This window comes from Diorhabda carinulata, chromosome 8 (genome assembly GCF_026250575.1).
Source record: "Diorhabda carinulata isolate Delta chromosome 8, icDioCari1.1, whole genome shotgun sequence".
In the NCBI taxonomy this organism is placed as follows: Eukaryota; Metazoa; Arthropoda; class Insecta; order Coleoptera; family Chrysomelidae; genus Diorhabda; species Diorhabda carinulata.
In genome coordinates, this window is record NC_079467.1 from 21,614,264 (window position 1) to 21,640,888 (window position 26,625).

At 33.3% G+C, this 26,625-nt stretch overlaps 1 protein-coding gene across 8 annotated transcripts in view; it reads right to left on the bottom strand.

Moving 5' to 3' along the window:
- The window catches only part of LOC130896916 (rap guanine nucleotide exchange factor 2-like), a 180,254-nt gene that overhangs the window by 109,520 nt on the left and 44,109 nt on the right, over positions 1 to 26,625 (bottom strand). For 5 of the 8 annotated variants that reach the window (XM_057805293.1, XM_057805290.1, XM_057805285.1 and 2 more), the window contains 2 exons: positions 21,000 to 21,442; positions 19,633 to 19,716 (listed from right to left, as the gene is read on the bottom strand). In XM_057805293.1, coding sequence (XP_057661276.1) covers positions 19,633 to 19,716; positions 21,000 to 21,271 — 356 coding nt within the window. In that variant the 5' untranslated portion in view covers positions 21,272 to 21,442. Of the gene's footprint in view, positions 1 to 15,989; positions 16,373 to 19,632; positions 19,717 to 20,999; positions 21,443 to 26,384; positions 26,416 to 26,625 lie in introns of those variants that run through there. The other 3 variants (XM_057805286.1, XM_057805288.1, XM_057805296.1) reach the window with 3 other exon arrangements.

The window sequence follows — 26,625 nt, forward strand, 5'->3', positions numbered from 1 at the left end:
TCTCACATAGAATAGATTAATTGGAATTTGGTTTTGATTGTAAAATTCCATCACGAAAACAATAAGGTGATTACAGCGTTTTTAAAAATGATCAAACCAAAATACTAGAAACACAACGTTCTAATTACGTAATATATATTCAATACAACAAGTTTAATAGAATTTGTCAACTAAAATTCATTTGTAAGCAATCGAAATGTTATAGAACTACGTCTAAACGAGAAAATCAAACAGATCAGTGCGAATTCATCGTCGATTGTGTGATTTCCTGTAATTTTAGATTTTATGCTTTCAAACAGGAGTTTGGACCGTGTATCTAAACATATTATATTATATTATTTCCTCTTGTCTGTGTCCATTAAAAGTATATTATACACCAAGATGGTGAAGACTATTATTACTGACCGACCACCAAGGTGGTGAAGACTGTTATTATTGACCGAGGACCGTTTCTTTTCCACTACTAGCCAAAGTAAAGGCAAAGATTTGTTGGTAAATGTTATTAATTCTCATAGAGTTTCTTGTTTACAGTTTATACTTATATAACTACATTTGTGTTGGAGAGCTGTTAGACAAATATTCAAGTGAACATTGTGAACAATAGGTTGACTGATATAGTTTATGAAATTCCTTCATTCAATTATGATAAAAATTATACTGCTCAATTTAATAGGTCGCTCACGTCTTTGAAACGTAACAGCAAAATATACCCTGACAGATGCTCACTTGCAAAGCTCGTTTATCATAAAGGTAATTCTATGGATTATAAATTTGCCAAAATGTTGACAACTGAAAATAACTCGGCTCAAAATGATCATTGTATTAATGAAAAAACTTATTTAAATAACCTAAATGTGATCTTTGCGTATCTTTCAGTTTTTGAAAAGACAAAGTCTATAAAAAATATGTTATCAGCAACTTCCTAAACTATAAAAATTCCTTCATAACGACCTAACCTCATATAAATATAAATGTTTAATGTTATTCGTAATCTTCTTCTTCTTCTTCTTCCTGCTGTGTATAGGCATCATTGCCTGTTTTTCTTCACGTCATTGCCTCTGCTCAGTCACCTGGGAGGTTGTCACTCCATCTTTTCCTAGGTCTTCCAATGCTTCTTTGTCCTGCTGGTGATTTGTCCCTTGATATTTTCACAATTCGTTCTTCCGTCATGCGGTCAATGTGCTCATTCCATTTTATCTTTCTATCCAGTACCCAGTCATTGATGTTATCTATCCCGCATTTTCGTCTTATGTTTTCACTCCTTTCTCTATCCAGTAGTGTTCTTCCCGCTATTCTTCGAACTATTTTCATTTCTGTAGTCTCCAATATCCGTTTCGTTTTAGAGGTCTCAGGTCGGGTCGTAATCTAACATATAAAAATTCGACATCATCCGGGACGACGAAATGGCAACAAGAAGCAACAAACTCCATATTTATATAAATCATCAATCAAGTATTTCGAATATTTGTATTTTGAATCTCATAATTAAATAATTTATACAAAATTTGTACCATATATTCAGTCTCCGATGATAAATATATAAGTTTTCGAAAGCTCGGAATATATATTAACAAGAATACACTTTGAGGTTGATTGCCACAATCCCACAATTGATTTATTATCTAATAACTATTTAATTAATATAATTAAACCTTACAACACAAAATTTGAAATCCACTCCTGTACCAAATTAAACGTTATGCTAATCCGGGAAGTTATTACAGGGGACAATAATTTTCCATATCACATAACCTTTGTACGGTTGCCAAGCGACGCACAAAATACTGATTTTATCAGATTTTTAGAACACGCACAATTTTCTTTCATTTATATCTTGTAGTGATAAAATTTTTCATGAGTTTAAACCCTTTTGTATTCAAAGTAAATAGAGTAGATGAAAGAAGTCATACAGGAAATAAATAATTTAGGCCTTATCACTGATGAAACATTTCAATGGGTGGTCCCTAAAAAACAGTTTAGCTTTACGACGAAACTGTATTACTGTATAACACGTGTCAAGATTACTTTTAAAGATATGTACCTAGTATACTAAACTACCGAAAACGTGTGTAACAGCTATCGATATTTAGGCATAAATTTTAATAAAGATGGGACGGATGACGTCGAAATGAAATCGAGAATAAACAAGACGAAAACGAATATTAAAATTACTTTGTAAAATTCTATGGAGTACAGAGATACACAAAGGAAAATGAGAATATTTCACCACGATAAAAAGCACGATAAAATATGGAACAATATCAATAACCTCAATAATAACTAATCATTTTGATGATGAGTATATACGTATTTGAAATTTGGGAAATATATTAGACTTAGTACACTTTGGTGTTTAATTTTGCCACAATCCCACCACGAAAACGCTCGTAATCTAACTGAAGCTGAGCAGACAAAGGAAATGGAATGTGATACGATGGAAATGAAGACACAGAGCTATAATTCAGCAGAAAAATGGCCATTGAATTGTTTTTTCACTATTTTTTGTAAAATAAATTAATTTTTACAATAAAAATGAACTAGTTACTCTGAATTATACGTGCAATCCTTATTAATGATATACTTGTAACTCTTTCTGTACTGATATTCGTCTTCAGCGACCCCGAGAAACTCAAGGATATAAATATATGGCGAATTCCATAACGAATTTCCACAGACGACGTAGATGTCGGAAACTCTGGAAACCTCGCCGATCTTGTGTGGTAAAATTAGTGTTCAGCAACCTCCAAAACACAAATGTCTTATTAATAATTTTTGTTTAAAAAGTTTCCTGAGGCTCTCCCGAATCGAATTGCATCTTGATCAGTCTTACGACTCATAAATTCCTAGGTTTTCCCCTTTTTGGTGCTATATTTCTTCGACTAATACTTGACAGTTCACTAACATAGTTTTAAATTCCCTTTCAGTAAAGTATATTATTATTTAATACCTTAGAGTTAGTTAATTTACATTTTATGTTGTATTAAACACGCTGAGTCGAGGTTTATCAAGGTAATGTCGAGTTTGTAGAGCAAATATTTCAACGTTTAGAATTAAACGGTAATAAATTTCATGTGTGTTCGCAATACTCTCTCATAATGACGATCTGGACCGGGTTTTATAGTAACAATTTAATTTTATAGATCCCTTTCACGCTAACATACATAACTCTGTTAAAAGAGAAAAACGTTTGATAGGTCTGTATCCATTTGGATACTCTATAAATCAGTGGCGGCTTGTTAAGTGCAGTACTACCATTATTCCAAAAATTAAAATATATATTTTTCTTCTTCTTATTTTTGGACATTTTCAACCTGCGAAAATATCACTAGACTTTCATAATTAACAATTTAAAACAGTTATTTTACTTATATTCACATTATTATTTCGTATTCTAAGCAGTCAAAATAAATTGAGTTCGGGCTAGCTCAGAGTTGACACGAATTAGTTTATTGGCCACCTATCGGTAGTTAAACGTTAGTCAAGCCACATTTAGATATCATATCGATTGTTATAATTATTGGGGCGAATATATAACCACATCTATCACATGAAAAATTTAAAAATTTCCATTCATTCGTCAGAAGAACAAAACTCAAAAAAAATTTATAATTGGATATGACTGTATTGATTTCCATAACCGCTTCTTCATGTGTGTAAAAATGTAGACCTCGCAATTTATTTTTGATCTGCGGAAATAAGAAGAAATCATTGGGTGCCAAATAAGGACTGTACGGCGGATTATACATCAATTCGATATTTTGGCTTTCCAAAAACGTTTTTGTTTGAACTGATGTGAAACAGCTCGCATTGTCGCGGTGTAGAATGAATCGTCTTCTCCGATTAATTTCCCAGATTATGTCGAATACTTCTGGCAAAAAAAGCTGGTATACCTTTCAGAATAATTGACCGTTCTACGTTGCTCTAATGGAACGGTGGCGATCAATTGCTACGAAATGCTTCATGCGCGAACAACTTTTGTTGAAAGACCCTATCAGTAGATTGTTCGTATGCAAAAACCCACGATTCGTCGCTTTTCACGATCTTATAGACGTCTTCTGAAGCACTGCGATTTAATTTTTTTCAGCATTTCTTTGCACCAATCGACACGAGCTTATTAGAACCATTGTTACATTAAGCGGTATTCAACGCGAACAAATATTTTTCCATGCACTACAGCTGAGTAATTTAGTAGGATGGGAAGAATTTAGTGCGTGTGAACAGTTAAAATTAGTAGAATAGTTTAGTATAGTAGCTTAATCAAATGGATAGATTGGATTCTATTTTTATGATCGAATACAGCCTCCCTGCTCCTACAGTTGACTACTAAACTGTCACTAAATCCAGTCTAAACACGCGCTTTGATTATTCAGATATTTCTTTTTCGCTCTCCTTGAAAATTGTAGTCACAGCTGGACCATTATTTAACTCTTGCACTAAACTAGTCTAAATGAAAAATAATTAGTAGATACTAACGACTTAACTTAATTACTCGTTACCTGACTAAATTACTCTCTGAACCCAGCTTTGTATCTACCTTTCAATTTCCGTTCGCCTCGCCAGATCACACTTTTCAGAAAGTTCGTGTCACACAGTTTGTGATATTATTAATGAACAAATACGATTGAAGTATTCTTTCATAGGACATCTGGTAGTTACCAACCTATTTAACATTGTTGATTGGAATAAAATGTTATCCACTTTTTGATAAAATAGACTAAAAACAGAATTTAAAATTATGTATGAAAGAGAAATCGGAGATGTTTCTGTTGTCTTTTCGTTTTTATCCTTGCCTTTTCATTACGAAACTTGTATTATTGTCCAAAAGACATTGAAACTCACAAAATTTTCAGTCACATCAAAGATTCAACGCTGTTTCTCAATAAGTACAAATTAAACCTTCCTTGAGGAAATCGATGAGAATTTCAAAAACGTTTCATCGACTAAAAAAAGCGCCCAATGGATTTTATCTATCGTTAACAGTTCTAAACTTACAAATTAGGTGATTTTCATATTATTGTAGAGTACCATTAGAAAATTTGAGGTACTTATTGTCTGGAAGCCTTTGTCTATGATACAAGCTACTTTCAATCAATAATAGGTCAGTTGCTTCTCGGCAATTGTGCTTATTCGGTCACCATATACTAGACAATTTTCAATGATAAAAAATGTAGATCCGTTTTGTATCTTATTAGATTTTTGGCACCACCTTCTATTAAAATCACGAGTCGCCACTGCTATAAATATTATGGTATACAAAGTAAGAACGAATAAACAAAAGTATTAACTAAAAGTAAGTAGGTTAGTTTTAGTTTTAAGAGGATGTAGACATGTAAAACATCCATAAATCAATTAATTGCAAAATACCATAAATTGAAAAATATATTATAGTTTCCTTTAGAATTCCTTAGTTACTTAATTAACAAACGAATAAAGAAATTATACCTAAGGATTCCAGAATTGATAAAACTAGAAAGGAGTGATTAATATATGGACTGAATTCGTATCATGGATCAATAAAGCTCGAAATGCATCTCTCTGGTATACACATGATTCGAAGCTAACGCGAGGAGGTGGTATGGACATAACTCTCTATTTTCCAGGTAGAATTGCTAGTAATGAGCATATGTATTTAGGAGTGTTTGTCTAATATTTGTCTAATTATTTTCCTACAGTTAATTCATGGTATCAAGGGCCGAAAAATACTTGTCCATATTTAATCAGAGCTCAGACACTTTCACACCTAAACTTGACCATTTTATTTTAGGGTATATTAGTCTGTTTTCTATTTCTAAATTCACAGTTACACTGTCCCCAATTGGAGCTCGTTACAGTTGCAATAGCTGCCAACTGAAGCAATTTAAATGTTTCCATTACAGTACAGAAATAGATTGCCTCAATGTACTTGCGTCAGCACAAATTCTGATAGCATGTAATATAGATAAATTGGAAAGGCTTCTCTGGACTGAGACCCTGTGGAACACATCTCATGATTAACCAACCTAAAGATCTCGATCTATGGCGTAATCATAATAATAAACTCCGCCTACAGAGTTGGATGGATCGAGTAGTCCGAAGGCTCCGTTTATGGTCCCAAGCCCGGATAAAGGAAGAGGTTTTAAAGGTGAGGCTAGCAACCTACGCTGCTCAAAGAACCGATACTTTGGGCTCGGAAACAGAACAGAGGAGGCACGAACACAAGCGATGAAAGCATCAAAAGTCAGCGAGAAAAATAGTGTAGAGAAACAAAGCGATGAGCTCACAGAGCAAGACCAGAATCTATAAAACGTGTGTAAGAACTATTCTCACATATGCCTCAGAAACCAGAGCCTCGGGGACCGAATAAGGAGTGATGACATAAGAGAAGAATTGGGCGCACAGGATGTGTGGTGAGATGGGTCAGGGCACGACGAAAAGATTCTGGAGGGGTCACGTAGAAAAAATGCCAGAAGACAGATGGGTAAAGTGGGCTAAAACTCAGAGATCGAACACACGCAGACCTGTAGGCAGACCACCAAAGAGGTGGTACGAGAGCTGGAGTTCAGCTTCTCAGGAAAATCCAGGAAGAGGGCCAAACGTACAGGATTGAACAGGACCTGGTCCTATTGAAAGAAGGAAGAAGAAGAAGTGATGATAATTTTTCACGAATAGTAACAATTTCACAAAATATTGATAAGGTGATTTCCTAGGATGTTGTCGATGTTTTAGCTCGAAACAAAGAATTGAAATTCCTTCTTTATATATTTAAAAAAATTCACGAAGAAATATTCTTGCAATACCTAACGTCGTTTTTGTTTTATACGACCCTGAATCACCTTCAAGAAAAACGATAAGTAAACATACCAGTCGATAGATATATTGGCAATATTTGAACGGAAGTTTAAATGTCGAAAAGTAAATATAAACTAGTACAGGTAAGTACTTACGATGTCCTACATCATTGAAATGAGACTTACTTAGAAATTGCCAGTATCTAACGAAGTCATTAAATTTTTGCTCCATCCCTGACAGACTTACTACGGAACACTTTTGGCAAACAAATGCTGGTAAACCATTCAGAATTGACAGTTCAAAGAGCTTCGTACGCGAACAAGTTTTGTTGGAATTGGTTCGTTTTGAAAGACCCATACAGTCGATTATCTTATAGATGCCTTTTGAAGCACCGCAATTGAATTTTTCGAGCATTTCTTTGCACCAATCGAAACTAGCTTTTTTCGAGCGATTGTCAAATCACGCGGGATCCAACGCGGGCAGATTTTTTTGACAGCCAAATGTTCATGTAATAATAATGTATGCGAATGAAATTAATGACTAAGTATGCCTTAATCTCACGGAATAACACATGAAGATCTCGCAACATCAGTTTACGCATAGCATCAATGTTTTCTAGCACAATAGCCGACTTTAGAATTCATCCTGTAGTGAAGTGCGACCACGATTTAATTTAGAAAACCAGCGAAACACGGTGCCACTAGATAGCGCTTCATCAACAAAACTCGAAGCTAGTTGATGTTTCCAGAAATTCCAAGTACGTATACATTTTTGAGAAAATTTCATTGAGAGCATTATATTTGTTTTTACATTGAACTATGGAAGCAACAGGCATAATTATTATTGGAGCAATGTTAACATTGATACAGGTCAAAACATCATAACAAAAGCTCCAAAAATTGAATGTTTGAGCAGATAGTCAGAATGAGCACTGTTTCATAATGTCAATTTGACTAGTAATATTAACTTGGGACTTATTAGAAAACCTTGTTGATCCAAACACTGATGGATTATGTGAATTTATGTAGCACCATTTGAATATATCTTCCGATATAAAATCGTCACACAATGCTGTTTAATTCCAAAAATAATGCGAAAAGTAAGAGAAGCATTTGAAAATATGCTGTACAATTGTATGAAAGTTCGCACTCGATAAAATTAGAATGCTTGATCTACTGTAATTTTGTTTACAATAATCTAATCTTCTTAAAAAGATAATTTTTCCCTGAATCTGAAATCTAGATTGTGCGGTGCGAACTTTACTTTAAACGCCTTGTATACACGTTATCAATATTATTAACAAGTTATAGAAATCATTACAGTTATATTAACACGACTATATAATAAAGTGTAGCTTCGATTACTTTCTTTATGGTAGCCATTAACCATGACAAATGAACAAGTACATAACATCTGACTGGATAACGAACTACGAAATCCGTTATGTAGACTGTTCTGTATGGTTGCATACATTGATAAACATGATGGCTTAACAGAAAACGAAATCATAATAGCCCATTATATTAAACGCACATATACAATTAATATGAAATAATGCATGTATCGAAGCGGTATTTCTATCTCTCATAAAATTCCTAATCACATACAGGTTCAAGATGTTTGGTATGAATAATATGAGTGTATTTTTACGGCGCGCGCCAACAAAGAAAATAGTTTGTTAAGTTTTATTTACAATCCCTTCCAATTTCAATTGGCACTGTGTCCCGTTCATTATTCGACAGGCTAAGACGATGGTAGACTTTTCTGATAAGAGTTTTCTTGATAAGACTTCTAAATAATCTGGTCGGTTAACATAGACACACTGATTATTCAGAAACGTTAATCCCATAATGTGGTGGTGTACCTTCTTGTTGAAACCAAAGACTGGGATCAGAGTTTTCCTTGTTGTTTGGATCAGGAACTGCTTTAAAAAGATGTTACAAATATCAATCTGCTGTTAAATTTCTGCGAAAGCAAGAAGGAACAATAAAACTTCTCCTGACGATTCCTATCTAAACATTTTATGGGGGTTTTGCCTGGATTACTGCATTACTTACACAAAACGTTTCCTTGTCTGAAAATTTTTATCACGTCCATCCGAATCAAGATTGGGGGTTCAGCTTTGCTATCCGAAGGGATCCTTTTAAAGTACGTTTCCGTATTTCTATGATAAACTTTTTTATAGCTTTTTGTGATTTTTGTTATAATACAAGAAACATATAGTGAATATATGTATTCTGTCGTAGTTTCTTAATGATAGACATATCGAAGTTTCTCTTTCAACACTTATTTCTTTTGAGAAGAGGCAGAATGTGCGAATTGGAAGCTCGTTTAGCGAATTTCCCGCATAGTCAATCAGCTATCTACACATTTTCATATTTTTTTATCGAAGGACTATTTGTTATCATTTAACCATGTTCCCCATAAAACTTGTAATCAGTATTCACTAAATTTTTTTACTACACCTCGTATTAACAAAAAAATTGTAGACCACTTTAATGTATTCTAGTTTGCGAGGACTATGACGTTAGATATTATCACAGAAATAAAAACAATAACGAAGTAGGGTATATTTAAATTAATTTTTCTTGGAATGACCGGATGTAAACGAAGGGACGTTTTTGTTAAATTCAGCTGGATGCACATGAGTACAACCTGCTTTATTATACAAACTAACGTTGTCTAGTAATGATGTAGAAAAGTGTGAGAAAGTATTGTTAATATTCGTAATTATTTGTTTCAATTTTCAAGACAATGAGAGGTGTACTGATGTCACAACACTAATTTAACTTTATTTTAATTATACATGGAAGTATGAGAGAATGGAAGAAGCACTTGAACCGTAGGTTGACGAAGCCTGAAAATGGTTCATATATTGTAAAGACATTTAACTTTCAGATTTCAATATAAAAATGGTTCAATATTTATTTTTAGTGATAGTACTATAATAAATAAAGCTCCTTCTCATGTAACTTTCCATAGGTACGTTCTATAATAATAATTGTAGTATTAGTTTCAAAAAATAGGAAATTCTGGTTAAAACCAGTTCTAAGGTGGTGTTTCCGGAAACGACTAACTGTACTCGAAAAGTGCAAAATGCAAAAAATGATTTTTGAAGGAAATTTAATACATTTCCATTCTGTAGGAACAGTTTCTTTTCAAGTATTCATATTTTCAAAATATAATCAAAAATGCATTATTTTGAATAAAAATTTTATTGTGATCCGCCAACCCTTTTCGATAACAATTTTTCCCATCATCATTCAGCCTTATTTCGTCCACTGCTGGACATAGGCCTCCTCCAAATGCTTCCAGTTTTCTCTGCTCTGAGCGGTTGCTACCCAATTTGTCCGTATTCTTTTAATATCGTCAGTCCATCTCGTAGGACGTCCTCCTGGATTTCGTCTGTCTGTTCTTGGTCTCCAATCTAGAATTCTTTTCGTCCATTGGTTATCTTGTATCCTTGCAACATGTCCTGCCCACCGCCCATCTCGGTATTTGGTCTATGATATCTTTAACTTCAGATCGTCTGCGCAATTCATCATTCCTTATCCCATCCCTCATAGTGATGCCGAGCACAGACCTTTCAATTTTACTGTTTAATTTGCAATTTAAGTATTGATCTCCTAGTTAATTCCGAGATCTCCGCGCCATAAGTCAGGACTGGGAGGCCTTTTTCCCAAAAATGCATTTAATCCGCCCGGTTTTTATAATATCGAGGTTGACTGTTGTCTTTTAAGAAATGATTATCTCATGAATTATCTCATTAATTCGCACAACGGGTCAGAAACTCTCTTGATATGAATCTTCCGAAACCTCACAGGTCAAACTACAAAGCTTGCCCATGTATCTAAACCTCGCACGTGTGGGTGCTAGGCACTCTCCTATAGCATGCTTGCAGCAGCTTCTTCCCTTTGGATGACAGTGTTTCATGTCAGATGTGTCCATATAACATATTCAATGAATAAAATTCTTTTAATTTGTTTTTTAAGCATTTATTTCTAAAGATCCCCATTACCTTTAACGTTATGTCTTAATTATTAATATTAATTTCCTATTGTCGACTTTTATATTTCCTATCTCGATCAATTACACTCTATTAGTTCAGTTCAGCGACAAATATGAGTTGAAGATTTTTTAGAAATGTACGGAGTACATCCCTGCGAATGTACTTATTTTATGCAAATTGCACGGTCGAATAAGCGCTCGGATTGTCGGCAAACCTCCAAAGGATTGTGCTGAGAATGTTCTACTTATTTATAGTTTTTATTTTCTTTTGCATTCTTTTATGCAACCGAAGACGTTATCTTAAGATATCTGGTATTCCGTTTGTAAATCTAAGAAAGGTTAGGACAATTTTATATAAAAGTATAATACTTGAATGAAATAAATAAAACGTAAAAAATTAACCTAATAGTTATACAAATATAAGATAAAAGTGATGATCTGAAGATGGCGATTATATTGATCGTCGCCGTTGCTTTCGTGATGTCGTGGTACTATTTTTTATTCGGTTAGGTCATCGCATAAATGGTAAAAACGAGAAATCAAAAACAAACAGCAACGGAACGCTACAAAACACTCTACAACAAAGAAAAATAGTCTCACGAACAAAAAAAGGAGCTTCAAAACTGGTCGCTGATGGAGCTCTAAAAACTGCGATGTTCTAACACCTGCAAGTCCTAGAACATTGGCAACCAGCGTCAAAACTTCAACATGATGTCGCCTCCAACTCATAGAGAAGTCTCGAGTAATATTCAAAAACAAAAACGCAACAGGTCCATATAACATACCAGCTTAATTGCTGGAAATTAGAAGTAGGAAAATAGCTGATGTGCTTTCCAACTAAATTGGAAAATATGCACTGTTTATAAAATGTTTGTTGAAGTGCTCTACAACTAAACTTCGCATTTCGAAACTGCTCTACATCTGATCAAATATTCAATGGTAGTCTAATGCTACAACGAGACAGAGAGCTTAATATAGAGCTTAAGTAGGCGTATGACCAGACCAAACGTAAAGAATTATTTTAGGCGAAGTAACAAACGAAAGAAATTTATCGTATTGCTAAGAGCGACACTCGATGGTGCTAGATGTCGTATTAAGGTGCAGGATGAGTTTGCTTTGCTTTCAAAAACGGATTGAAACAAGGCAGCGTGAAGGTTTTAGTTGAATTAATGGGCTTTGCAGATGATACCTCGACGGACGTACTTAAGAAGCAATTGAAGAAACGTTTGACAACTTTATAGCACAAGCAGCAAGAATGAGATTAGTAATTAACGATAATTAGTCTAATAGTACATGAAAACTACTAGCAACACGATTCCCAACCAAGAAGAAAGTACGGTTTTTCTTGGAGTGCTGGTATGACCCAACAAATATTCCGTACTTCAATCCAGTAATATAACATTTAACGTAAGAGTGGAACGGAACATTTCAAAAATCACTTGAAATAGAGATATTTTTTAGAATGAACTGAACAATACCTGCCGCAATGCATCGGCAAAATACCGATAGTGATACATGTAGTTTAGTCTTTTAAAATAGACGTTCGTTCAGTAGTAACTGAATAAGACAAAACGGGTAGAGAGATCGCCCATGAGGATTGAAAAGAGAGTCTAACACGAAATTATTATTACATTCCGATTTTTTCTCAAACAACGTGCTAACAAAGGAATATTTTCATTTCAGAATTCTTGTTTTTTATCGCAAATTCCAGCTTTATAATTGGAACAATTCCCCCGTGTATTAAAGAGCACGTTCAGTTTTTGTCGGGAATCTTTACTATCTGCCCCTGCGGAACAGTTTTCGCTTCAATGAGAAACACGTGCAACCAAGTCATAACATTTATTTTGGATTAGAAAAAAAGTAAACCAAAGACAAATGTCTGAATTTTTTAATAGCATGATGTTACAACGGCCGAACTAGAATTATTATTATACCGGTGTCGAAATGAAAAGTGATTTTTTGGTAGCTCACTAAAAAAAGTTGGTTGAATAGTTCGCTAAACGTAGATTTAGATTTCTACAGATCGGGAATTTTCAAATATAAAATAAATAAATAAAGTTTCCATTGAAGTTTAGAAAGTTACATCCACGAATCGAAGTATCATTGGTAAACGTCTGAATTTAAAAATTGCAGCTTCTTTGACCGCCTCTAAACCACCATTACGACTTCCTTTGAGATGTGATTTCATTTTGGGAGAAAAAAAATTGTGTTGCAAGATCTACAGTAACTTGATAGACAGTGTGGCCACATAAAACTCTTATAAAATCGTTATTCATATTCTCAAGTACTCGATCGAAAACTTTTCAACTTATCAATTTATTTTGTGTCGTAGTTTGGGTTAAACATGACCGCCACTCTCATATAGTCACACTGGCTGTAACAAACCAATGTAGCAAGATACAGCGTGACTTGGAATGTACGGGCCCAAAACCAAACACTCTGAAAGCCTATGCAATTGAAAAATACATTCAGTTCAATCTAAAGAGGAATTATCGCAAACGGGAGATCATCATCATTATGTCCGATAGTCAAGCAATCGTTAGAGCTCTAAGCTTCAATATCATGAAATCAAAACTCGTTTGGGATTGCCTAGAAAAACTATACGAGCCAGGCAAGAAAAACAACATAGCCTGCTGTCGCTACTTGGACATATTTGAACCAGTACGATCATCAAAAGACACTTGCTTTAGACGTATACTTGTCTGTCACAAACCAACGAAATATTTCACTAAAAATTGAACCATGACACACGACTTGTAATATGAGTCACTAAACAGTTTCTTCAGGAAAATACCTACAAGGCAAACGTGCTATAAACGTTAGGTTTAGAGTAAATCTGAAATGAAGATCCCTTCACGCCCCTTCCATGAATTTAATTGCAACACCTTATATATTAACACGACTTAGGCAACGATATACCGTTAAAATTAATGACGGCATCTGTTTATGTGATCAACCGATACATGAAGTCAGTTTCGCTTTGATCCTAAACCACAATTTTATGTATAAATTTCCATAATTGCCTTTGAGAATTTGTCATGAGGGACAGCATTTTCAAGCCGATGGACTATTTCAGTTCGTTGAACAACAACCGAACGTTACTAACCGCCATTTAAACTCACAATCTACTGATCACAAACGGATCAAATCGATAGAAAGTTGGTGAATTAGAGGTATGAAATAAAACAAATGTAGAACAAGATAAGTGAGTACTTCATATAAACATACCACAGATCAATGAGTCCGAACAGGACGTTCAAAAAAGACCGTTACAACAAAAAACTTGAAAAGGGAGTGAAAATCATGTTGGACAACCAACAAAATGGTAATAAACACGAATAAAAATTACCATAGTTACCATAGAGCTTAGAAGGAGATACATATTTAGCTTGAACATGAGGTCAAGACATTTGAAACACTAAGAGAAGGTGTGAAGAAGTTAAACTTGAAATTCACTCGATATTTACCAATAAATTAATCTACCACAAAGACTGAAATCTTCCATATCTTGTTCTTTGCTGTCTAGAGCTTTCTTCAGAACCTTGTTTGTTATTAGTTGTAGTAACCCAAGGGCATTGATAATTGTTCGAAAATATTTTATAACAGATTTCGAAAGCTTGTTGCTTGGAAATAAACAGAAATCGTAGTCCTATAGGCAACAAGCTTGAGAAAGTTGTTATAAAATTATTGAGCATTTATCCATATTCGAGGGTCATTCGGATAGAAAAGTTTTTGCTAATTATAGAAATATTGAAAATAACTCAATATTAATCATTAAAAGAATCAATAATGAAATAATAATTATCAATTAAAAAAAATTCATTCTGCAATAAAAAACCAACTGAGATTACTCATAAAATTGAAATAAATATGTGTAATTAGATTTAGTTTATTTAAAATCATAATTATTATTAATAGTAATCGAAGAGGTTAAACACTGTCCCGATGTAATTTGATGTTTTCCTGGAGGATACTACCATTATGTCTGATTAATATTGTAGTAAGGTAATTTATCTTATTTGTAATTTATAATAATTATCAAAAAATAAAATATGCAGTGAAATGCATGCGAGAAACTTCTTAATTGGTATGCAACAAATTTTTGAAAATGGTCAAACTGGCAATCCTCATTTTATATTTTTAACATGAAAATAAAGTTGTTACTCAAAAACTGAAGTTGTTTTAATCATTTTGATAATTTTCATTACATGCTTACAAGTTAATACAATCGGGTTGTCTTGTCAGCGAGTATACATTCATTTTAAACGAAGTCACACTACTGAGACTTATTGTTATTGCTTTCAGTCAGGTTAGCAGCTAAATGAATGGACTATAGTTTACTGTTACGTCAGACAGGTATATAAACGTCAACCGAATTATTTTTGCTTGAATAAGATCAACCATCAACATAAATAAAAGCTGAAACGCAAACATCATCATCATCAGGTGTGTCACAGAATTAATTTGCCATGGCGATTACGTGGGTAAATTTGGATGAATAAATATACATATTTGTGAAGGTCAACATTGGTGTGACCCCACTGTAGTTACAGGTAAGGTCACAGGGAAAATTACTGTAACAACAGCGAATTCCATTCATGCAATAAGTCATTGACTGAAATTATAAATTAAAAGATAATAATGGAAATGAAATTTGATAACGTGCAGGGCAATTTGTGATAAATATTATTCTTGAATTTTAAAGTTTCGCAAAGATTTCTAATCCATATTCTAAGAAAGAAATTTAAAACACTCAGCAGGAGGGAAGTGAAATCGATATAACCATAAAAAAGGATCCAATCATAGGAATAATACAACTTATCAATAAATTGTGAATATTTATGTTTAGTACTATTTTTATTTTGATGTCAACTTGAAAGAAAACCTTGGAATTTATATAATGAAAATTTCCCCATAACAAAAATATTCAATTGAAAAGTGTTGCGAATGTTGCGATGCTTATTTAATACATACCTACCTAATAATAATGGTGAACGTGTCTTATTTAAAAACATAGACTTTAAGAAACACAATTATTTTCAATACAAAAAATAACTACCTAAAACATTGAATTCATCATACTAATTAACCAGTACCAACTTTTAAATACCCAATAATAGTGTAATTACTTTAGATTTTCCATTAAAATTGAATAAATTAGCAAGCGCGACTATTTCGAAAACGTATTAACCTAAAATGTAGACAGTACCTACCCATTGTATGAGAAAAAAATCCAAAACAAAAAATTGAAATAGCGTAATGAGTCACAAAAAACAAAATAAAGACATAGAACGCGACCTCGGGTCAACACAAAAATCTTTTACAGCTCACTCACAAGATTGTGGTTAAGTCTAGTCACAGGTAACTGGGGAAAGTTCAGTTTTTTGACGACATATTTCACTATAAACCATTAAATCATATCAGAATCGAGATCTCTAATCACTTTCGAAAACATTATTCACACAATCACTAATCTTATGAAGTTACTTCCGCAAATTTCGATAAAAACATAAACAACGTCCTAGATTTGACAGCGAATGAAAATCAGAATGAATCGTCTACGATGTACGTCCATTCAACAGACACGAATGCAGCAATTTGTTACAAAACGACAACAGCGCGCCGACGGAGAATGCAAACAACACAAGAACTAGAGGGTAACAAGATAAGATCAGACCGATCGGCTACACTTCGGAAGAGGAATTTCACCATTCGGCCTTTATAGGACGGGCGATTGTACAACGTTTTAAAAGGCTGATATTAAATATAGACCTGTGCTAAATTTTAAAATGTCCAGCCGTGAAACTCGATGTAACCGTTTAAAATTTGGGTGCCGAAAACATATTTGAAAATGCAAAAAATTTATGCTAAAACTGGTTCTGAAGATTGCTCCAATACGGAAGCAGAAAAAACCTATGAGGAAGTTAATAATTCAGATGAAATTGAGGATGCAGAATCAATGCAGATTGGAAATAATATTGGAGACGAAGACGGTACTCGTCTTGAAAAATTCGAAGATATACTGAAAGGTTTGCCGAATCTGAAGAAAAAGAAATGCCATCAAAGAGACAAACGAATAAATAAATGATTAGAAATCAATATAATTTATTTGTAAATAACAATACATTTAAAAATATTATAATGAATACTGTAATCACTATAAAGTTTTGAATTTAATAACATGATTTACATGTATTAAGGTGATTTTATATAACATAAATTAATATATCGACCAAGAAAATTGCAGCCGTCACATTTTTTAGATGAAATCCCCTTTAAACCGTGTCTTTATTATTTTGAACAATTATTTTCGCATTTCTGTGGAATTTTCGTATTGTATAGATTTTTTTCATAAGGTCTATATTTTGACGAGAGAATTTTCGATTGAATATTAGGGTGGTTTTTCGATATTAAGTCAAAATAATGTAAAAAAAATATTTCAAATTAAAAAAATACGGTATGTTTGGCACATGAAAAGGTAAGTTTGCACCGAATGTTGTGAAAAAATATTTCTTTGTAGAAGATAAAAATAAAAAAAAACAAAAAGTTGTTTATGAGGATTATTTATATAAATTTTGAGGTTATATGAAAAAAGTGTTCATATAAAAGTTGTAAATCTTTATCCTCTTTTTCCAATCCAATTTTTTGACCTCAGATCGCTCGTAAATTATTATTCCTTTAATTTTTATTACATTATCTTCTCTTTCCAATGGATTTCATCCTACTAATATTTTGTTTTTGTTTCAAAAATATCAACCCTGGTCTAACGGTCGTTAATGAGGAAAAGAATTATAAACTTTGGTTACTTCAAATAAAAAATTCTTTTACTACTACAATATTATCATAATATATTGCAGAAAAATAATTAATTTGTTTATTTTAAATGTTTTGACTTCATTATGAATAGGAAAATATAAAGTAAGTTACCATACTATTTTGAAAGTAGTAAAGTAAAACTGAACGTTCGCTGTACGAGATTCATATTTTTTGATTATTTATTTATATGGTGTAACCGTATATAATTGAATATGAAGGTGCATATTATATTAATAATTCTTCATGAAGCGTGTGATAAAAACATAAACAAGAAATATGAAAAGTAAAAACTTCTGTTATAATATTTACATGTTGGCTAGATAAGTTATTTAATTATAAATATGATATACATATATTAGATTTTAAAACATTTAAGAAAATTAACGTTTCTACCTGTTTCGTTCTTTATCAAAATATGATTCAAGATTGACAACTTACTACTCGTACAAGATGAATATCAAAATAACCCGTTTCAACCGTTATTGATCCATAATTGTCCGTCATTGATTACCACTTATGTTGGGATATCTGTATTTATCATTCTATATATTTGGTCCATTGGTTTGTCCCTGCTTTCTAGCTTTATCAATTCTAGAATTCCAAGGTAACCTGGCATTAATTTTTCAATCTGTTGTTTGTTTGTTCAGTTTTCGACCACCAAACAAGTGATGCGTATGTAATTATGGATTAAATGACTGTTTGGTGTACCCAGTATACCATCTTAATCGCCATCACATGCCAAAAAACTTGCTACAAGTCCATATAGCCGCGGTGGCTTTTGAGATTATCTTATCTAGATGATTGACTAAGACCTTGATCCACGATGACTCCTAGATAGTTTTCTTCATTAGAAAGTGTCAATTGAGTTATTTAAGAGTAAGTTCGCGTATATTTGCTTTTTTTTTCCTTGTAAATGGGACTACTTTTGATTTGCCGGGGTAGATCGATTGTAGCTGTTCTTCATCACCTCAGTTTTTAATTATCTTTAACTAGGAAATGTATTAAATGAGACGAAATAACATTTAGAGACTTTTACCACAATATATTATTGATCAGAATCTCGTGCAACATTTAGAAAATTAATTGAACTTTTTCCCACAAAATAAAATGTCGTAAACCGAATCCCACGTGCTCGAAGACTTTTATGGCTTCGCGCTCTTTAAGTAGGCTTCTTCTGTTTCTTGAAAATAAAAACATACCAGTTATTGAAGTGGGTTTAAATTTCCTTAATTAGACGACCGTTTACTTATTGGTACAGTTGATAATAATCATTGCGATATTACAAAATAAAATACAACTTAGCTAAAAACAGGTCGAGAATATTAGCATGGGTGGTAAATTGATTAGTAATCCGTCATTTAATAGTCATTATAGTGAATAGTGAACATATAAGCGGCATTAAAAATCATAACAAACTCTTTCAGTCCAAATATAGATTAAAATTCGAAATGTAAGCCCGCATTTTTTAATATATGAGTCCATTCAAACATATATCTAAGATTTTAAATCCCAATACAAACAGAGCAAATGAAAAGTGACTGAAGTCACCAATTGGTTGCCAAATGATTAGTGACATGACTCTACACACACAGCAGACTCAATCGTAACCAAATCCTGACTGACACAAAAGTAAACACAGTTAACTTATTTTGGCGGAAAATAATAGAGAAATTGTTGTTCACTTTTCCAAAACTTTGAACATCAAAGATTCTTAATACATAATAATAGATTCCTTAATTCACAGAAAGCTTTAATTAACTATAAAAAATCAGACAAGAACTTACAGTCAAAACCGAACCTTTCCATGATAAAGAATTTACAGCCTTATGGACTGTATAAAACGTAGTCAAAATGTATTCCGACTTTTGCTTCTCAAGCAAACGAACAACTTGGATGACAGAAAATTTGTGTCAAAACTGAAGCATGCTAAAATTACCCACATTTGTCTCATTCCTTGATGAAAAGTAATATTATACTCGTATCAACCAGAGCCACTGGGTATATAAACTATATGTTTAGTATATTTGTGGAAAAACTCACCTTGATCGTGGCAAAAACATGGATCCATCGATGAAGACCGATCCGGATAACAGAATATACCAGCATGTTGATAGCTCGCCGGTGCTAAAAAATATGTTGATTGAAATCAAAGTTAACATAATGAACATTATAAAACTGAAGTTAATAATACTAAATTTCCAATCAGTTATCAAATGTAAGATCAACCATGAACATTATATTATATTAAGTTAGTGAGTAGAGATTTTATTTTATTAATCACAATTAACTTACGAAGCAAACCCAAAAGTTTATGAGACATATGAGATAATTTCTAAAATGCCAAATTAAAAGTATATAAGGAGTTTATTTGCGCTCATATTAATTCACTTTATGATATAGCGAAATGCCACGTACAGTTTTCATTTCGTCAATGAATGAATAAGATCTAATATTTCCTCAAACCATTCCCTACTAAATTATTGAAAATTTTTGATTTAAGCAGAAGAATTCTAAATATTTGTCTGCCAAGTCTTCTAAATTGTCTGGTCGATAGACGTAGACCCCACTCCACAAAAAACTCAGGAACGGTGAACTAGGTGGCCACATCTTTCAATCCATCTTCCTTCGAATTGGTTATCTTGAAACCTTGGAACATTAAGACAATAAAGTGGTGATAGACCGTCTAGTTGGAACCAAATTCTAGGATCCAAGTTTTCCCTATTATTTGGATCCGGAATGTTGTTAAATTCCTACGAAAGAAATAAGGACCAATAAATCTTCCTCGCGCTTGGTGTGTTCTGACTGAATCCAGTGGGTATTTTTCCCCATTAGTTCTTGAAAACACTGTATATTGTCTGTTACTGTATACTGTGATATCAAATTCCTATTTTCCATTTATGATTATTTCGAATACTGAAGGGTCAAAAATTTTTAACCCTATTAGTATGTTCGGTACAATTTTTTGAAAATAAATTTCATCATTATTCTTTTCACCGAATCATCATTGTCCTTATTACAATTATTTAGCAACAAGTTAGAAAATGATTGAATTATAAAGCTAAAAGTTGCAAAAATGGCAACTATGTTTTGAGTACAACAATGCGTGATCATCATCTGTATCAATTACATTTCCCCGCAAGGTCGTTTAAATGAAACTTTAATCAAACCTACAACTAGAAAATAATGCACCTAACTATATCAATTTAAACATTTCCTGTTTAAGAAGAATAGAAAACAATTTTCAAACGATTCACATTGTACATAGTTGATACCTAATTACAATAACAAAGATTTGAAAATCTACTAATATAGTTGAGAAACAAATTTCAAAATTCCATTTGTTGTAATTTCATGTTAAATATTCCATAGTTGGTCGTTGAATTGTATTATTATATGAATTAACTTACTAATAGAGCACATCATTGGCCAAATGTTTTTCGTAACGAACAATTTTACATAAAGCGCGCAAACTTGAATCTCTCAATGTTTGCAGCGCCTCCAAGCCGCTAAGTCCGTAATAAATAACTTGTAGATCTTGTAGGGATCTGCATGTCGGTGGTTTAGCTAGAGATCTAATCCACATTCCCTCCCAATCGGTCATCCCGACGCGAGAGGGCGATACCGACACCATTTCATCGCGACCGATGTCGTTAGCGCTCCGCGACTCGAACTCACGCATGCAAACTGTGTTGCCTAATGTACCACAATTGTAGACAAGAATTTCATTACTATTAAACTGTTGATTTTGTAATTATTTAACACGTGTAGAAATTCAATTCTTGTTTGATAGGTGACATCAGTTTGTTTCAACTACAGTTTTTTTTATTGGTATTAGCGATTTGGATTTAATCTGTAACAAAAAAAAACAATAATTAGAATGGAAGTTTATGAGATAATATTAAGAAAATGTATTATTGTTTAGCTGGTGCTTAAATTGATTCGAGACATGTCGTGTGACTACAACAAATCGGAACTTGCTTAATGCAATTGTTTCTATTAAGTGAAAAAGGATATTATCAAATTTTCGATTGTTTATTCTATATAATGATAAATTAACAAATATCCGTTGTAAATAGAATACTTTTGTTGGCTTTTTTTACTGATTACGAGGGAGGTTTGATGGAAGAGTGAGTTTCCGACGAAAAATGACCTTATTGGTTACACGTTACACGTTTATCGAGTGAAATCCATGGTTTTGACTGTACTCAAGTTTCGTCAACTGTCAAATATCCAATGAAAACTTAACTCATGAGCAGAATCCAATTAATCTTGCATTCTTGCACGTTTAGGATTATTATTTACGTAACTTAACCTCACTTCCTTCAAATGGTTTTCCTTATACCGCAAAATTTCTTACTATGTAAATAATGAAACTAATATATAATAAACATGGCAGAAATTAAAAATGTGTTTGTACATTTTTCGATTCGGTTTTCTGATAAAGCGAATTGTTTCAGTTTTTTCAAATAGATGATTTTCTTTCAAACCAAAAAGTGTGAAAAAATAAATTGTACGTAAGATATCTTTAAAAGGTATTATTACACTTGCTACCTTTTTAATTAAATCGCGTCATAGGAAAAGCTATTTGCGCTTAATTGCTGAAGGTATTCGCGACAAATTTGATGTAGCAAAGTTTTAGTTTTAATACAGTGAGAATAAAATTCTTGACGTGACTCATCATCCGCCCGCGAATTCTCACCTGGGTTGCGTAGTCTGTCGTCGTTAACTATACGGGAAGGAGGATTCCATTGTCGGCGAACAATGTTTTATTTGATTATATATTATTAGGTAAACTCAAAAAAATCAATATTCAAATTGATATAAATATTAAGCTTATTGATTCTGGTTGCTATTGATTTGATCTGAGCAATTTATTGTGCTGTATTCAGAGCGATGATATAAGTTGGAGAAAACAGATCATTAATTTAGATCAGAAGTTAACATTTGTGTTTGACCCGAGCCAGTTACTAGAAATGGGTGGGAAACTTTCAACAAAAGCTAAGATGTCAATTAAAGGTAATTCTGATCTAGATCTGTTCTCAATCTAGACGAATATTTCGTACTTTCGCACCACCCCTAAAGTCGGGTGCAAGATTTTCAACATTTGATTTCTACTATCGAATAAAATAGGCCTATAAACACATTTTTATGGATTGCAAAAAATTCTCGATAAAATAATACTAGTAGTGAAAAGGTTAATGGACAATATAGTGAAGATCGATAATAAACTTTTGTGTGGAACTTTATTTGCTTGTTTTTATCACAATAATTTCAAGTTTAATGGTTTATGATTGAGTTTTTGTCGTTATATAATAATATTTTTAACTAAATCATCCTAAAATAAATCATTTATATGAGTCTATAATCAACTGAGGCTTCAAATGTGAAATACGAGGCATATTTTTCAAGTAAGTATCGTTTTGGAATTAAACAAAAGTGCAAAGTACTTTTCTACATAATTTCCGTGAATATTGAGACACTTTTTGAATACCCTCCTCATAAAATTCTGCCGCCTGACTTGTTAACCACTGTATCACAACTGTTTCGACTTCGTTATCGTCTTGAAGACGCGCTAACCGTCCAGGTGTTTCTTCAAGTGCAGGAACAAATGGTAGTCGCCGGGCGCCAGATCAGGGCTGTAGGGAGGATGATCTAGAGTTTCCCCTTGAAAAGATTTGATGAGTCCGATTGGCCACATGTGGACGGGCATTGTCATGTAGCAAAACGATACCCTTACTCAACTTGCCACGTCTTTTGTTGTGAATTGCACGACGCAGATTGTTCAATGTCTCACAATAAGACGCTGCATTGATTGTCTCATTACGAGGTCGAAACTCCACTAGGAATACACTTTTTCTGTCCCAAAAAATTGTGCACGTGATTTTCCGGGTAGAAATTGTTTGCATAAACTTTTTTAGGTGATGATGAATGTCGCCATTCCATGGATTGTTGTTTCGATTCTGTAGGCCACGATAAATATCGATTGGTTTTACGCCTTTAGCACTAAGAAATCGTATAACAGCCCGTACTTCACAATCGGCGGGACTCACGATTGTCGGAAGCATCTTAAACTTAAACACTTAAACAACGTACACAATGAAGAATCAGACTGTAATGGCGTCAGTGCGCCGACCTTGGGGTTGCGGCGGCGAAATCGCAAAATGGTACTTACTTAAAAAATATGCCTCGTAGTTTCGCAAGTCATATTGTGTTCAAGGATATTCCGAATTATGAAAAGTTCAATATAATTTTGTTTAAGTGAACAGAAGGAGCAAAAATCAAATCTGTCGTCGGAATCAGCCATCACGCCAAATCTTATAAATATTGTAGGTTAGGTTGGGTACCTAATAATTTTTTTCTTAATTAGTTAACTAGCCCTATTACTGAGTTTGTTGAGTTGGTTTTTGTTTGGTATTTTAAAATTTTAAGTACGTCACTGTAAATACACTGATTCATTAACACACAAGAAATACCTTGAATATAAGCATATGAGTACCGCGTGATATCAAATGAAAACAATAACGGTGTCTTTTGCATAGTAATATGTCTTGCTGTTTGTTATATGCAATTAAATAGTTCTTTATTGATAGATTGAAAAAATAGTCAATGTTGAATAGATCGAGAAATTAAAAGACAGTGTTTAGTACAAGTACCCTACCGGTTTATACACATCCAGTACGTATTGGTAATTTCTGAGAGTGAAAACAATCAACTCGATTATGTTAATTCATAGAAATTGAATGTACGAGGATATATTGAAAAATTCTTAGCCTACTATAGAACCAAACAAAATTTCAATGTCTAAATATTTTATTACTCAACATATTCTCCTCTTAATTGGATACATTTATTACAGCGAACCTGCAATGTCTCTAGACCCTTAAAAAAATGTTTCTTCTTGCTCCACAAACCAGACCTCCACAGCTTTTATTACCTTCTCGTTGGAAGAAAATTTGCGACCTTTTAAACTTTTTTCAGTTGAGGAAAGAGATGATAGTCGGAAGGAGCCAAATCTGGTGAATAAGGGGGGTGTTCTAGTAATTCAAACCCTAAATCACGAATTTTTTGCATGGCAACATGAGATTTATGTGCAGGGTCGTTGTCCTGCAAAAACAAAACACGTTTGGATAGCTTTCCACGTCTTTTCTCTTTAATTTTTTCCCGTAGAGTGGTCAGTAATGTCGAATAGTAATCTCCAGTTATTTTTCTACCCTTATCCAAAAACTCAATCATGATTACTCCATGGCAATCCCAAATAACTGAAGCAAGAACTTTTCCAGCAGATTTTTGGACACGAAACTTCTTATGTCTTGGAGAGCCAGAGTGTCGCCATTCCATCGATTGTTGCTTTGTTTCTGGATCGTGGAAATGTACCCAATTCTCATCCATAGTCACAATTCGGTTTAAGAAGTCTACATCGTTTTCAAATCGAGCACAAATCGAACGGGATGCTTCTATCCTTGCACGCATTTGGTCAACTTTCAAACATTTGGGGATCCATTTTGCAGCAATTTTTCCAAATTGACGTGAACTATATGATGAACGCGTTCGTTTTAGCCCAATTCGATGGACTGATAAAATCATCTCAAGAATTGCAACGATATTTTCGGGGACTGCCATAGAAACTGGCCTTCCCGATCAGTCATCATCTTCAATGGAAAATTTACCTCTTTTGAAGCTTGCAGTCCAATTTTTCACGGTCGCATATTAAGGACATTGATCACCAAGAGTATTAAACATATCTTCGTAAATCTGCTTACCTCTTAACCCTTTAAAATACAGGTAGTACTTGATTATGGCTCGATACTTCAATTTTTCGATTTCCACAAATTCGGTGAACATTGCGTAACTCTGATTTACTTTTTTGTTATATTCCTGATGTTCCTTAAACGTTATAACTACAATTAACTTCCTCTTCTGTTTTATCTATAACCTATAGAGGGCACTAAATTTATAGATAACAGTTCTACATCTTTTAAGGATAGGTTCTATGGATTGATTGAACAGCGTACAAATATTTGTATGTACAAAAATGCCTTAAATGTTATGACTACGACTAACTACCTCTTTTTCTTTTTTTGGCATTTTTTTAGGTAACTAAATTTGTGGCTAACAATTCTGCCACCATTTAACGATAGGTTGTACGAATCGTTTTATAAACAGCAGTCATGTTAAACCTTTTAAAACAAACCCTTTTCCATCGACCGAACGAAATAATATTATAGGATAATTGCTTTTCATATGATTTAGCTTTCTCATCTATATATTTCAAAAAACGCTTCGACTTTTTTCATTACAGACAAATTATTTGAATATTCATAGGCTTTAAGAAGACGGCTACTCTAATTCATACCAACTTCTATTTATTCCCAGGATTTTTTATTGAAAATATTGAAATTAGAATACTCAAAAGATATCTGAAAGTTTCCGACCTAACAAATGTTTATTGTTCAACATAGTCTCCTTCTAAGTCTATATATATAGTCCACGCTTCGCTGGGCCATATAATGGGTGGTCAAACAATTCGTTAATGTTAGTAATTGCGACCAACGATGTATTAGAAGGTTATCTATCCGAAAAAACAATCGCCATAACCTTTCTGGTCGATAAAACCGTTTTTGCCTTTTTCGGGTCTGGTTCTCCCTATAAAATCCAATGTCTTGACTGTTTTTTTCATTTCAGAATTGTAGTGATAAATCCAGGTATCATCTACAATTATCAATCGACACAAAAGGCTTGAGAAAAGCTCCTTCGAATTCATTTTTAGACCATCATACCTCGAAAATACGTACGTTTGTTCCTAGTAGTAGGGACTCCCTGTAACTTGAAAAACATAAAATTAACAACGTTCTTTCGACCGGCTATGAAGAAAAATCGTATATACTACACGGGAATCATGACGAATGGCCGAAAATTAACTTTCATTCCTTGTTGTGTAAAATACTAGGTAATTATACACTTTCACCTGGTTTTTTGGCTCTAGAAAATCGAAAAATGGATGGATTTTAATGATCTTGGTCTCAAAATGTTCCA